Genomic DNA, 13,623 nt, shown 5'->3' with positions numbered 1-13,623 from the left:
ATCTGAATGCAGTGTTATTAATTGAACAACATTTTCCTTTTATCTCTGTAATAATTAACATGTGTTCTCTAACATGACTAACCTCTCCATGCTATTTGAAGTGTCTAGGAACGAGATCACCATTGCACAGACAAATTACATTGGTAATGATTCCAAACAATGTGTTAATGTTGTAATGTATTGCATAATTCGCACAGGATACATGCGTGTGTAGATTAGTTTGTACAGAATCGGGTAGCAATCATTAGGAATCGATTGATAAGGTAGGCGACAGGTCTACAATAATTTAAACCCTGCTGTATTTATACCTATAGAGGCCGCTCTTGCACAACAAATAGTTTCCTCCAGAAATTACATCCCCACTATCAAGGCTCACTTGGGCGTTATCGTCCTCGCTGTTAAACCGCTAATACCATAGTCTAATATTGCCCATTCCTTGGTCTCGCCTTTGGTCGTTTAGGCCTACTTGAGTCGAATAAAATGGTGCATCAGAATGCATTTTGATATGGGCATATAATCTGATGCGATGAACACTGGGGATTCATGGGTTAAAAACGGATGGCCTAGCCTCACCTTTCAAGCGCGTCACCCCTTAGGTGGTCCCACCTTCCAAACCACTGGCGAGGAAATCACGCTAGCTTGCCATCCACTAGCGGTTTGAAGCGCGCACTCGGCGTTTGGACACCCTTTTTGCTCGCTCCGCTTTTTGCCGCCGCTCTTTTGAAGATTATAGAAAATATCATCGCCACCACATTCATAAAGGGGCACTACGGAGGCTGGCGGACAAGTGTGACATAAGACATCATGAAAGACCGCACGCAAGAACTTCGACACGTGAGTTGACACTTATTTGTCGATCTATAAATCGCTTATAGTTATCGAAGAAGCAGTGGTCACAGTGGCAATTGTAGACTATTCAAACGTTTTATGGAATAACTGGATATTATAAATAAGCCTACTAAATTAGCCAATGTCTTAGTGGGAAACATTGTGCCAAGCAACAGTTGTCAAAGAGGACTAGACAAGGAAAGAATATAAAGAAACAATCTAGCTTACTTTGGGGCTGACAACTTATTTAATGTATTAGCCTATGGTGACAAATTTGCTCAAGGTTATAATGAAAAAGGCAATAGGTCCTATAAACGAGGTTATGAGGTGGGGTCTGGGGTGGTACGTATATAAAGTGTGACTATATTACAGCCGGATTATCATCAACCTCAGCTCCAGCGCCGATTTATCGAGGCGTTGCCTGCATTTTGTCAACAGACAATGAATGAAAGAAGATGTGCTATATTTTCACAGTCCATCGCGAAGAGGTTCGAGAGGGCTCTCCAGACTCACTCCTTCCAACCCCCCCGATTCACCTGCATCAAGGCATCCTTACGGCCTTGTCCACATTTGATTGTCCTGGAAATACACATTCCATTGCGCTTTCATCACCATATGAGCGAGCAGCTGGCATGTGGGCACTGGACACCTCACCGCGTAACGCTATTACGCGCAAATGTATACCGTTGACTTATCCACGAGGATTCTGTCTGCTATGAATCTCCGTCGAAAGAATGTTGTTGAATATCGACCTGGTAACAAATTCCTCCAGAGCTTCATTGTAAAGCCACTCTCTAATAGCTGGAGTAGGTGGTGCTTTCAGTGGGGCCCAAAGGAAAGGACACATGTTAGGACCATGGGTGTGTCCTGGGTTCTCCAAGGTCTGTGGGATGATGGTAGAGTGAGACAAGGCATTTAATTCCAGTGTCATTTATAGGTTCTGTGTTGCTAAGCAATCAGAAAAGCCCATTCCCATGATAAACCATCTGTGTGTCTCTGACAATTGAATTGATTTGGGTAAAAACCTATACAATAATGTGTTCCCAGAGGATAGCACTCAGAAGTATTAATTAAAACACACGTTTCCAAATTGGTCCTCGATGGTAAAAGTATCAATCAATCACCATTTGATTTAATGCTTTTTCAAACCATTTGTCACCAAGTAAAAACAGCAACCTGGAGAGGGGTTATAGTTATTTATATAGCCTGCTAGGGGTGTAATTGACTTTCCCTGTCTGAATATTAGCTCTACCTCAAACTCTGTCTGCACACCTGCTAATCACTGAGTCGCTGTCCCTGATGGTCGAGGGAGGGAGGGGTGGCGGTGGAGAGGATGGAACTGAACATGGTGAATGAATGAAGAACCATACCATACCTACATGGTGATTTGTGTTTATCCTTCAAGGTGTTGGAGCAGATTGGCTGTCTGTGTTGGTTATCTCATATGTGAGAGGAGGAGTGGTGTGTGTGTATCTGTGTGTGTGTATCTGTCCTTGCGTTCGTGTGTGTGTGTAATCACCAGCAGACAGACTGTCTGAGCGGTCCTGGATCTCACAGGAGAGTGAGGCTATTGTCAGACCTGTGTAAGTGCCAATTAAGCCGAGGAGAGGAGAAAACACTGGAAACAATTTACGGCTCCTCTGTTTCACCAGAGATCGCTGTATGAATTGGCCCCAGGGGGGAATTGACTTGGCTTCCCCCAAACACACTGCCTCTCCCTCCAGGAGTGTTTCTCATAAAGCCTTTCATGCTGCAGCTGCACAGGGCTCCATGGAGAGATGAACAGGTACACTTTTTCCACATTTTGTTACGTTACAGCCTTATTCTAAAATGGATTAAATAGTTTTTTCCCCTCATCAATCTACACACAATACCCCATAATGACAAAGCAAAAACAGTTTTTTGGTGTGTGCAAATGTATTAAAAATAAAAAAAAGGATTTTACATTTACATAAGTATTCTGACCCTTTACTCAGTACTTGTTGAAGCACCTTTGGCAGCGATTACAGACTCAAGTCTTCTTGGGTATGACGCTACAAGCTTGGCACACCTGTATTTGGGGAGTTTCTCCCATTCTTCTTTGTAGATCCTCTCAAGCTCTGTCAGGTTGGATGGGGAGTGTTGCTGCACAGCTATTTTCAGGTCTCCAGAGATTATCGATCAGGTTCAAGTCTGGGCTCTGGCTGGGCCACTCAAGGACATTCAGAGACTAGTCCCGAAGCCACTCGTGCATTGTCTTGGCTGTGTGCTTAGGGTTGTTGTCCTGTTGGAAGGTGAACCTTCGCCCCAGTCTGAGGTCCTGAGCACTCTGGAGCAGGTTTTCATCAAGGATCTCTCTATACTTTGCTCCGTTCATCTTTCCCTTGATCCTGACTGGTCTCCCAGTCCCTGCCGCTGAAAAACATCCCCACAGCATGATGCTGCCACCACCATGCTTCACCGTACGAATGGTGCCAGGTTTCCTAAAGACGTGACGCTTGGCATTCAGGCCAAAGAGTTCAATCTGGGTTTCATCAGACCAGAGAATCTTGTTTCTAATGGTCTGAGAGTCCTTTAGGTGCCTTTTGGCAAACTCCAAGCGGGCTGTCATGTGTCTTTTACTGAGGAGTGGTGTCCGTCTGGCCACTCTACCATAAAGGCCTGATTGGTGGAGTGCTGCAGAGATGGTTGTCCTTCTGGAAGGTTCTCCCATCTCCATAGAGGAACTCTGGAGCTCTGTCAGAGTGACCATCGGGTTCTTGGTCACCTCCCTGACCAAGGCCCTTCTCCCCCGATTGCTCAGTTTGGCCAGGTGGACAGCTCCAGAAAGAGTCTTGGTGGTTCTAAACTAATTCCATTTAAGAATGATTGAGGCCACTGTGTTCTTGGGGACCTTCCTTCAATGCTGCAGACATTTTTTGGTACCCTTCCCCAGATCTGTGTCTCGGAGCTCTATGGACAATTATTTCGACCTCATGGCTTGGTTTTTGCTCTGACCTGCATTGTCAACTGTGGGACCTTATATAGACAGGTGTGTGCCTTTCCAAATCATGTCAAATTAATTGAATTTACCACAGGTGGACTCCAATCAAGTTGTAGAAACATCAAGGATGATCAATGGAAACAGGATGCACCTGAGCTCAATTTCAAGTCTCATAGCAAAGGGTCTGAGTACCAATGTAAATAAGGTATTTCTGTTTTTTATTTGTAATACATTTGCAAAAACAGTTTTCTACAAACCTCTTTTCGCTTTGTCATTAAGGGGTATTGTGTGTAGATTGAGGGAAAAAAATATTATATCAATTTTAGAATAAGGCTGTAACGTAACAAAATGTGGAAAAAGGGAAGGGGTCTGAATACTTTCCAGAATGTACTGTATACAGGTCTACATTAGGTTATGTTCCAATATGACCCATGTGTTCCTACAGCTAATCAGTGTTATGGTGAGTCTCTATCTCTAGGAGCTCAACACCTGCCCGTGTCTCTGCTATGACCTCCCTCTCCCAGTTGTTCCAGGAGGAGTGCGTTTAGTGACAGGTGGTGTAAATATAGGTGTGAGTAACATTATTCAACCTCCCTGAAGCACACACAGAAAAAAACCCCCACCATGCATTATCTCATACACTTCAGGGTTTCAGCTCATCTGTCAACATGTAATCGTTTTCTCTGATTTCCAGCTTGTATTTCCCCCAGAGCACCCCACCCTCTACCCTAGAGGTAGTTCAGATCCCCATCTAACCTAGAGGTAGTTCAGATCCCTCTCTACCCTAGAGGTAGTTCAGATCCCCCTCTAACCTAGAGGGAGTGTGGTAGTTCAGATCCCTCTCTACCCTAGAGGTAGTATGGTAGTTCAGATCCCTCTCTACCCTAGAGGTAGTTCAGATCCCTCTCTACCCTAGAGGTAGTTCAGATTCCTCTCTACCCTAGAGGTAGTATGGTAGTTCAGATCCCTCTCTAACCTAGAGGTAGTTCAGATCCCCCTCTACCCTAGAGGTAGTATGGTAGTTCAGATCCCCCTCTACCCTAGAGGTAGTATGGTAGTTCAGATCCCTCTCTAACCTAGAGGTAGTTCAGATCCCCCTCTACCCTAGAGGTAGTTCAGATCCCTCTCTACCCTAGAGGTAGTATGGTAGTTCAGATCCCCCTCTACCCTAGAGGTAGTTCAGATCCCTCTCTACCCTAGAGGTAGTATGGTAGTTCAGATCCCTCTCTAACCTAGAGATAGTTCAGATCCCTCTCTACCCTAGAGGTAGTATGGTAGTTCAGATCCCCCTCTACCCTAGAGGTAGTTCAGATCCCTCTCTACCCTAGAGGTAGTATGTTAGTTCAGATCCCTCTCTACCCTAGAGGTAGTATGGTAGTTCAGAAATTCCTCTACCCTAGAGGTAGTATGGTAGTTCAGATCCCCCTCTACCCTAGAGGTAGTATGGTAGTTCAGATCCCTCTCTAACCTAGAGGTAGTTCAGATCCCTCTCTACCCTAGAGGTAGTTCAGATCCCTATCTACCCTAGAGGTAGTGTGGTAGTTCAGATCCCCCTCTACCCTAGAGGTAGTTCAGATCCCCCTCTACCCTAGAGGTAGTTCAGATCCCCCTCTACCATAGAGGTAGTTCAGATCCCCCTCTAACCTAGAGGTAGTATGGTAGTTCAGATCCCTCTCTAACCTAGAGGTAGTGTGGTAGTTCAGATCCCCCTCTATCCTAGAGGTTGTTCAGATCCCCCTCTACCATAGAGGTAGTTCAGATCCCCCTCTACCCTAGAGGTAGTATGGTAGTTCAGATCCCCCTCTACCCTAGAGGTAGTGTGGTAGTTCAGATCCCCCTCTACCCTAGAGGTAGTGTGGTAGCTCAGATCCCTCTCTAACCTAGAGGTAGTGTGGTAGTTCAGATCCCCCTCTACCCTAGATGTAGTGTGGTAGTTCAGATCCCTCTCTACCCTAGAGGTAGTTCAGATCCCTCTCTACCCTAGAGGTAGTATGGTAGTTCAGATCCCCCTCTACCCTAGAGGTAGTATGGTAGTTCAGATCCCTCTCTACCCTAGAGGTAGTGTGGTAGTTCAGATCCCTCTCTAACCTAGAGGTAGTTCAGATCCCTCTCTACCCTAGAGGTAGTTCAGATCCCTATCTACCCTAGAGGTAGTATGGTAGTTCAGATCCCTCTCTACCCTAGAGGTAGTGTGGTAGTTCAGATCCCTCTCTAACCTAGAGGTAGTTCAGATCCCTCTCTACCCTAGAGGTAGTTCAGATCCCTCTCTAACCCAGAGGTAGTTCAGATCCCTCTCTACCCTAGAGGTAGTTCAGATCCCTCTCTACCCTAGAGGTAGTGTGGTAGTTCAGATCCCTCTCTACCCTAGAGGTAGTATGGTAGTTCAGATCCCTCTCTACCCTAGAGGTAGTATGGTAGTTCAGATCCCTCTCTACCCTAGAGGTAGTATGGTAGTTCAGATCCCTCTCTAACCTAGAGGTAGTTCAGATCCCTCTCTACCCTAGAGGTAGTTCAGATCCCTATCTACCCTAGAGGTAGTGTGGTAGTTCAGATCCCTCTCTACCCTAGAGGTAGTTCAGATCCCCCTCTACCCTAGAGGTAGTATGTTAGTTCAGATCCCTCTCTAACCTAGAGGTAGTGTGGTAGTTCAGATCCCCCTCTATCCTAGAGGTAGTATGGTAGTTCAGAAATTCCTCTACCCTAGAGGTAGTATGGTAGTTCAGATCCCCCTCTACCCTAGAGGTAGTATGGTAGTTCAGATCCCTCTCTAACCTAGAGGTAGTTCAGATCCCTCTCTACCCTAGAGGTAGTTCAGATCCCTATCTACCCTAGAGGTAGTGTGGTAGTTCAGATCCCCCTCTACCCTAGAGGTAGTTCATATCCCCCTCTACCCTAGAGGTAGTATGGTAGTTCAGATCCCCCTCTACCCTAGAGGTAGTGTGGTAGTTCAGATCCCCCTCTACCCTAGAGGTAGTGTGGTAGTTCAGATCCCTCTCTAACCTAGAGGTAGTGTGGTAGTTCAGATCCCCCTCTACCCTAGAGGTAGTATGGTAGTTCAGATCCCTCTCTAACCTAGAGGTAGTGTGGTAGTTCAGATCCCTCTCTACCCTAGAGGTAGTTCAGATCCCTCTCTACCCTAGAGGTAGTATGGTAGTTCGGATCCCCCTCTACCCTAGAGGTAGTATGGTAGTTCAGATCCCTCTCTACCCTAGAGGTAGTGTGGTAGTTCAGATCCCTCTCTAACCTAGAGGTAGTTCAGATCCCTCTCTACCCTAGAGGTAGTTCAGATCCCTATCTACCCTAGAGGTAGTGTGGTAGTTCAGATCCCTCTCTACCCTAGAGGTAGTGTGGTAGTTCAGATCCCTCTCTACCCTAGAGGTAGTTCAGATCCCCCTCTACCCTAGAGGTAGTATGGTAGTTCAGATCCCTCTCTACCCTAGAGGTAGTGTGGTAGTTCAGATCCCTCTCTAACCTAGAGGTAGTTCAGATCCCTCTCTACCCTAGAGGTAGTTCAGATCCCTATCTACCCTAGAGGTAGTGTGGTAGTTCAGATCCCCCTCTACCCTAGAGGTAGTTCAGATCCCCCTCTACCCTAGAGGTAGTATGTTAGTTCAGATCCCTCTCTAACCTAAAGGTAGTGTGGTAGTTCAGATCCCCCTCTACCCTAGAGGTAGTATGGTAGTTCAGATCCTCCTCTACCCTAGAGGTAGTTGAGATCCCTCTCTACCCTAGAGGTAGTTGAGATCCCCCTCTGCCCTAGAGGTAGTTCAGATCCCCCTCTACCCTAGAGGTAGTTCAGATCCCCCTCTACCCTAGAGGTAGTTCAGATCCCCCTCTACCCTAGAGGTAGTTCAGATCCCCCTCTACCCCTAGAGGTAGTTCAGATCCCCCTCTACCCTAGAGGTAGTTCAGATCCCCCTCTACCCTAGAGGTAGTTCAGATCCCCCTCTACCCTAGAGGTAGTTCAGATCCCCCTCTACCCTAGAGGTAGTTCAGATCCCCCTCTACCCTAGAGGTAGTTCAGATCCCCCTCTACCCTAGAGGTAGTATGGTAGTTCAGATCCCCCTCTACCCTAGAGGTAGTTCAGATCCCTCTCTAACCTAGAGGTAGTTCAGATCCCTCTCTAACCTAGAGGTAGTTCAGATCCCTCTCTAACCTAGAGGTAGTTCAGATCCCTCTCTAACCTAGAGGTAGTTCAGATCCCTCTCTAACCTAGAGGTAGTTCAGATCCCTCTCTCACCTAGAGGTAGTTCAGATCCCCCTCTACCCTAGAGGTAGTTCAGATCCCCCTCTACCCTAGAGGTAGTTCAGATCCCCCTCTACCCTAGAGGTAGTTCAGATCCCCCTCTACCCTAGAGGTAGTTCAGATCCCCCTCTACCCTAGAGGTAGTTCAGATCCCCCTCTACCCTAGAGGTAGTTCAGATCCCCCTCTACCCTAGAGGTAGTTCAGATCCCCCTCTACCCTAGAGGTAGTTCAGATCCCCCTCTACCCTAGAGGTAGTTCAGATCCCCCTCTACCCTAGAGGTAGTTCAGATCCCTATCTACCCTAGAGGTAGTGTGGTAGTTCAGATCCCTCTCTAACCTAGAGGTAGTTCAGATCCCCCTCTACCCTAGAGGTAGTATGGTAGTTCAGATCCCTCTCTACCCTAGAGGTATTGTGGTATTTCAGATCCCTCTCTACCCTAGAGGTAGTTCAGATCCCCCTCTACCATAAAGGTAGTATGGTAGTTCAGATCCCTCTACCCTAGAGGTAGTTCAGATCCCCCTCTACCCTAGAGGTAGTATGGTAGTTCAGATCCCTCTCTACCCTAGAGGTAGTTCAGATCCCCCTCTACCCTAGAGGTAGTATGGTAGTTCAGATCCCTCTACCCTAGAGGTAGTTCAGATCCCCCTCTACCCTAGAGGTAGTATGGTAGTTCAGATCCCTCTCTACCCTAGAGGTAGTATGGTAGTTCAGATCACTCTCTAACCTAGAGGTAGTTCAGATCCCCCTCTACCCTAGAGGTAGTTCAGATCCCCCTCTACCCTAGAGGTAGTATGGTAGTTCAGATCCCTCTCTACCCTAGAGGTAGTTCAGATCCCCCTCTACCCTAGAGGTAGTATGGTAGTTCAGATCCCCCTCTACCCTAGAGGTAGTATGGTAGTTCAGATCCCTCTCTACCCTAGAGGTAGTGTGGTAGTTCAGTTTATTCTGCCCTCTCTGTTTAGAACTGTCTTTAGCGTCTCCATCTCAGAGCCGATTCCTCTCCTCCTTTGAATGTCCTTCCCTCTTTCCTGATTGACCCCTCTCTCTCATCAGTCTTTACCTCCTTCCTTGATTAATCCCCTCTTTCTCTCACTCTTTTCCCTACTGGTGAGTCACGATTAATCATTAAGAGCCCCTTCCCTCTCCTCTCCTCTCCTCCACTCCTCCCTTCCCCACCCCATAGTATAACCCTGTTAGTCAGTGTTACTACCAACACGGACAGGGCCAGTGACATGCCTCCAGTGTCTCTGTGGGGTTAGTGACACATTAACTAACAGGATGGATGTGGAACAGTGACCTAGCGTCCGCGTGTGTTTGTATGCCAGTTGGGGGAAAAAAAACTATTTATTCAATTTGAGTGGAAACTAAGCCTTGACTCCTGATGTTGTTCTGGGGGCATCATTCTGTGGATTCTGTCTCTCTCTGGCTTTCTCTTTCTTTCTTCACCAATGTCCTTGTCCTGAGCTTCTCTTGAACATGGTTTTCCAGTCTCAGTAATGACAGGTTGTGTCTCTATTGAACATGGTTTTTCAGTCTCAGTAATGACAGGTTGTGTGTCAGCCAGGGGAAAGACAAGGGCTTAGAGGTATGTGCTTGTGTTGAACACACCCTAAGAGGGATCAGAGGTTATATTAGTAATTGACATACAGGGAGATGTTTGAACCAGGCAGCTGGTTCTGTCTATGGCACTGACTGCTTGTAGCTTTGTATTGTGTTGTGTAGTCGAGGGCTGATTTGGGTTCTTGTAGCGATGTAGCAGACAGAAGAGGAGGCTTGTAGCAGATGGAAGAGGGGGCTTGTAGCAGACGGAGGAGGGGGCGTGTAGCTGACGGAGGAGGGGGCGTGTAGCTGACGGAGGAGGGGGCTTGTAGCTGACGGAGGAGGGGGCTTGTAGCTGACGGAGGAGGGGGCTTGTAGCTGACGGAGGAGGGGGCTTGTAGCTGACGGAGGAGGGCTTGTAGCTGACGGAGGAGGGGGCTTGTAGTAGACGAAGAGGAGGGCTTGTAGCAGACGGAAAAGGGGGCTTGTAGCTGACGGAGGAGGGGGCTTGTAGCTGACGGAGGAGGGGGCTTGTAGCAGACAGAGGAGGGGGCTTGTAGCAGACGGAGAAGGGGGCTTGTAGCAGACGAAGAGGAGGCTTGTAGCAGACGGAGAAGGGGGCTTGTAGCTGACGGAGGAGGGGGCTTGTAGCTGACGGAGGAGGGGGCTTGTAGCAGACGAAGAGGAGGCTTGTAGCAGACGGAGAAGGGGGCTTGTAGCTGACGGAGGAGGGGGCTTGTAGCTGACGGAGGAGGGGGCTTGTAGCTGACGGAGGAGGGGGCTTGTAGCTGACGGAGGAGGGGGCTTGTAGCAGACGGAGGAGGGGGCTTGTAGCTGACGAAGAGGAGGCTTGTAGCTGACGGAAGAGGGGGCTTGTAGCAGACGGAGGAGGGGCTTGTAGCTGACGGAAGAGGGGGCTTGTAGCTGACGGAAGAGGGGGCTTGTAGCTGACGGAAGAGGGGGCTTGTAGCTGACGGAAGAGGGGGCTTGTAGCTGACGGAAGAGGGGGCTTGTAGCTGACGGAAGAGGGGGCTTGTAGCTGATGAAGAGGGGGCTTGTAGCTGACGAAGAGGGGGCTTGTAGCTGACGAAGAGGGGGCTTGTAGCTGACGAAGAGGGGGCTTGTAGCTGACGGAGGAGGGCTTGTAGCTGACGGAGGAGGGGGCTTGTAGCTGACGGAGGAGGGGCTTGTAGCTGACGGAGGAGGGGGCTTGTAGCTGACGGAGGAGGGGGCTTGTAGCTGACGGAGGAGGGGGCTTGTAGCTGACGGAGGAGGGAGCTTGTAGCAGACGGAGGAGGGGGCTTGTAGCTGACGGAGGATGGGGCTTGTAGCAGACGGAAGAGGGGGCTTGTAGCTGACGGAGGAGGCGGCTTGTAGCTGACGGAAGAGGGGGCTTGTAGCTGACGGAGGATGGGGCTTGTAGCAGACGGAGGAGGCGGCTTGTAGCTGACGGAGGAGGGGGCTTGTAGCTGACGGAGGAGGGGGCTTGTAGCAGACGGAGGAGGGGGCTTGTAGCAGACAGAAGAGGCGGCTTGTAGCTGACGGAGGAGGGGGCTTGTAGCTGACGGAAGACGAAGCTTGAAGAAAAAAAAGCATTGCCTCACTACATTATTGCAGACAAGCCTCACACACAATTCTTCATTACATTTATTTTTATTGTCAATTGCACACAAGTTCCAACCGAAACGTGACTTCTGACCCAACCACTCTGAATCGGAGAGGTGCGGGGGGCCGTTGTAGGGGGTTAACTGCCTTGCTCAAGGGCAGAATGACAGATTTTTGTCCTTGTCGGCTCGTGGATTCGAACTGGCAACCTTTTGGTTACTGGCCCAACACTCTAACCACTAGCAAGCAGACAGACAGACAGACAGACAGACAGACAGACAGACAGACAGACAGACAGACAGACAGACAGACAGACAGACAGACAGACAGACAGACAGACAGACAGACAGACAGACAGACAGACAGACAGACAGACAGACAGACAGACAGACAGACAGACAGACAACGCACCACACAATTGCGATATTTCATGTCTGGGTTACCACTACCAGCCTCAACAGGTACGTGCAGAAAATACATGTTGAAAGCATACGCATGTTCATTTCCTTGAGGGTCATGTTTTTTAAATGATTCTACATTACTGTAAATGAATAGGCCTAATGTATTTCTATTGGGGGTGGTGTGGTCTGTTGTTAGGGTCCTGATGCCTGGCTGGTGTCAGTGTGTCTGAGGGGGAAGGAGTTGATGAAAGACATGGTGATGGATAGAGCTGGAAAGAACTGTTTGCTCTAGATAGGGACATCAGCTTTCCTCTTCCTCTCTCTGTCTCTTCCTCTCTCTGTCTCTTTCTCTCTCTCTCTCTGTCTTTCCCACTCTACCTCTAATTGTGTTAGTGGCTCATTGTCAGTGTCATCATCCTTCATGGTCAGTGAGAGAGATGCTATGAATTTATTCCTGAGGAAATGAAGACTGTCGCCGGGTGGGTGCTGTCTCTATCTCCAGTGCTCTCCCCAGAGATGGGCAGTATTTCTGTTACATGTATTTGAAATATGTTTTTCAATTACTTCTGAATATTTTGTAATTTGTATCACACTGGGCTGAACTACACTCCAATGGATTTTGTAAGAAGATTATTTTGAGAGCTATAATTTGTATTTTGAAAATATAAAATACTTTTCTATACCATTTTTGTTTTTATAGGAGTTCGCCATTTTGTGGCCGCCTTTCACCCTGCATTGATATCAGAAGTCTGATGGCACTATGGTGTGATAAAAGCGTCAGCTAAAAGAACTAAATGTATATGTAAAAATTGACAATTGCAAATGCTGAGTTATTATTCCGATGAGCTCCGCCCCGAAACAAGGTCTTGTCTAGAAGGGATACAGCTTTTGTCAAAGCTTACTTTTCATAGCAGGTTTAGGAGAATTTATGCAGCAGGTTAGGAGAATTAACATAGCAGGTTAGGATAATTAGGTTAAACTGTATCCCATCTAGACATGACCCCGAAACAAGGCCAATAATAATACCCAGTGTGTTTTGCAGTTTATTTTGGGATGTTCATTTTCACATGTACGTTTACATTTTGGTCATTTAGCAGACACTCTTATCCAGAGTGACTTACAGTCAGTGCATTCAACTAAGGTAGATAAACAACAACATATCACAGTCATAGCAAGTAAAACGTATCTGTAACCATCACTGAGAATGCTGTTGCTGTACGGACCGGCTACTTGCAAATGTATTTCCGTATTTTAAAGTTCAAAATATAAGTATTTTAATTAAATACATTTCAAAATACAAGTATTTTGTAGTTTATTTTGATACATTGATTTTTTTTATATTTTGTCATTTTTGCCCATCTCTGTCTCTCTCTCGCTCTCTGCCATTGTGGTTCAATAGAAGCTTTATTTCCCCTCAGCCTGTTACTTAGCTGGTGCTACAGACCTTCTGGAGCTAGCTAGCTCATGACATCCAAGAGGAACGAGCCTTACCCAACCACAGCAGATCTAACTGTGGATTTTCTCTACATTTCAGAGAACAGGCACAGTGGAAAAACAACGAATTTGATCTCTTGAATCTGCCACCTTGCATATCATGGTCCAGAAAGATATATGGACAGATTTAGACCGTTGAATGTCATTACAAATTGCCTACTGTGTACTGTACTGCATCCACCCTGTCATTAGAAGTCATTGTAATCTTCTCTGCCTCCGTAGTTTGTATGAGATCTGTCTAAATGACAACACTGCATCTGAGGGAGGGGAAGGAGTGCGATGAAGAGAGATTGGATGAGGAAGAATAGGACTATTATGGGCAGGGCATGTGAGCGATTGGATGAGGAAGAATAGGACTATTATGGGCAGGGCATGTGAGAGATTGGATGAGGAAGATGAGATTGGATGGGTGATGGGAAGAGAGGGAGTTTTGAGACAGTGGGATGGAGGGTGAAGGAGAAGAAAGCGACAGAGTGAAAGAGAGAGGAGAGAGAGAGAGAGGAGGGGGAGCCAACCACAGGTAATTGACTCTTGTGTTGTGTGGG

The 13,623-nt window shown here is 47.4% G+C and overlaps 1 protein-coding gene across 5 annotated transcripts in view; it reads left to right on the top strand.

Annotated features, from left to right (window-relative positions):
• Window positions 1-351: 351 nt before the first annotated feature.
• LOC121555675 (syntaxin-1A) overlaps window positions 352-13,623 on the top strand; it is a 174,401-nt gene continuing 161,129 nt past the window's right edge. For 3 of the 5 annotated variants that reach the window (XR_005997979.2, XR_005997978.2, XM_041869501.2), the window contains exon 1: window positions 352-834. Coding sequence is in view for 3 of the 5 variants with exons in the window: in XM_041869501.2 (XP_041725435.1) it covers window positions 805-834 (30 nt within the window). In the remaining 2 variants the exon portion in view is untranslated. The remainder of the gene's footprint in view (window positions 835-13,623) is intronic. The other 2 variants (XM_041869502.2, XM_041869500.2) reach the window with 2 other exon arrangements.

The sequence above is a fragment of the Coregonus clupeaformis genome, unplaced genomic scaffold (genome assembly GCF_020615455.1).
Source record: "Coregonus clupeaformis isolate EN_2021a unplaced genomic scaffold, ASM2061545v1 scaf0219, whole genome shotgun sequence".
Lineage (NCBI taxonomy): Eukaryota > Metazoa > Chordata > Actinopteri > Salmoniformes > Salmonidae > Coregonus > Coregonus clupeaformis.
The sequence above is the reverse complement of the archived record's forward strand: the minus strand, read 5'-3'. Positions and strand labels throughout refer to the sequence as shown.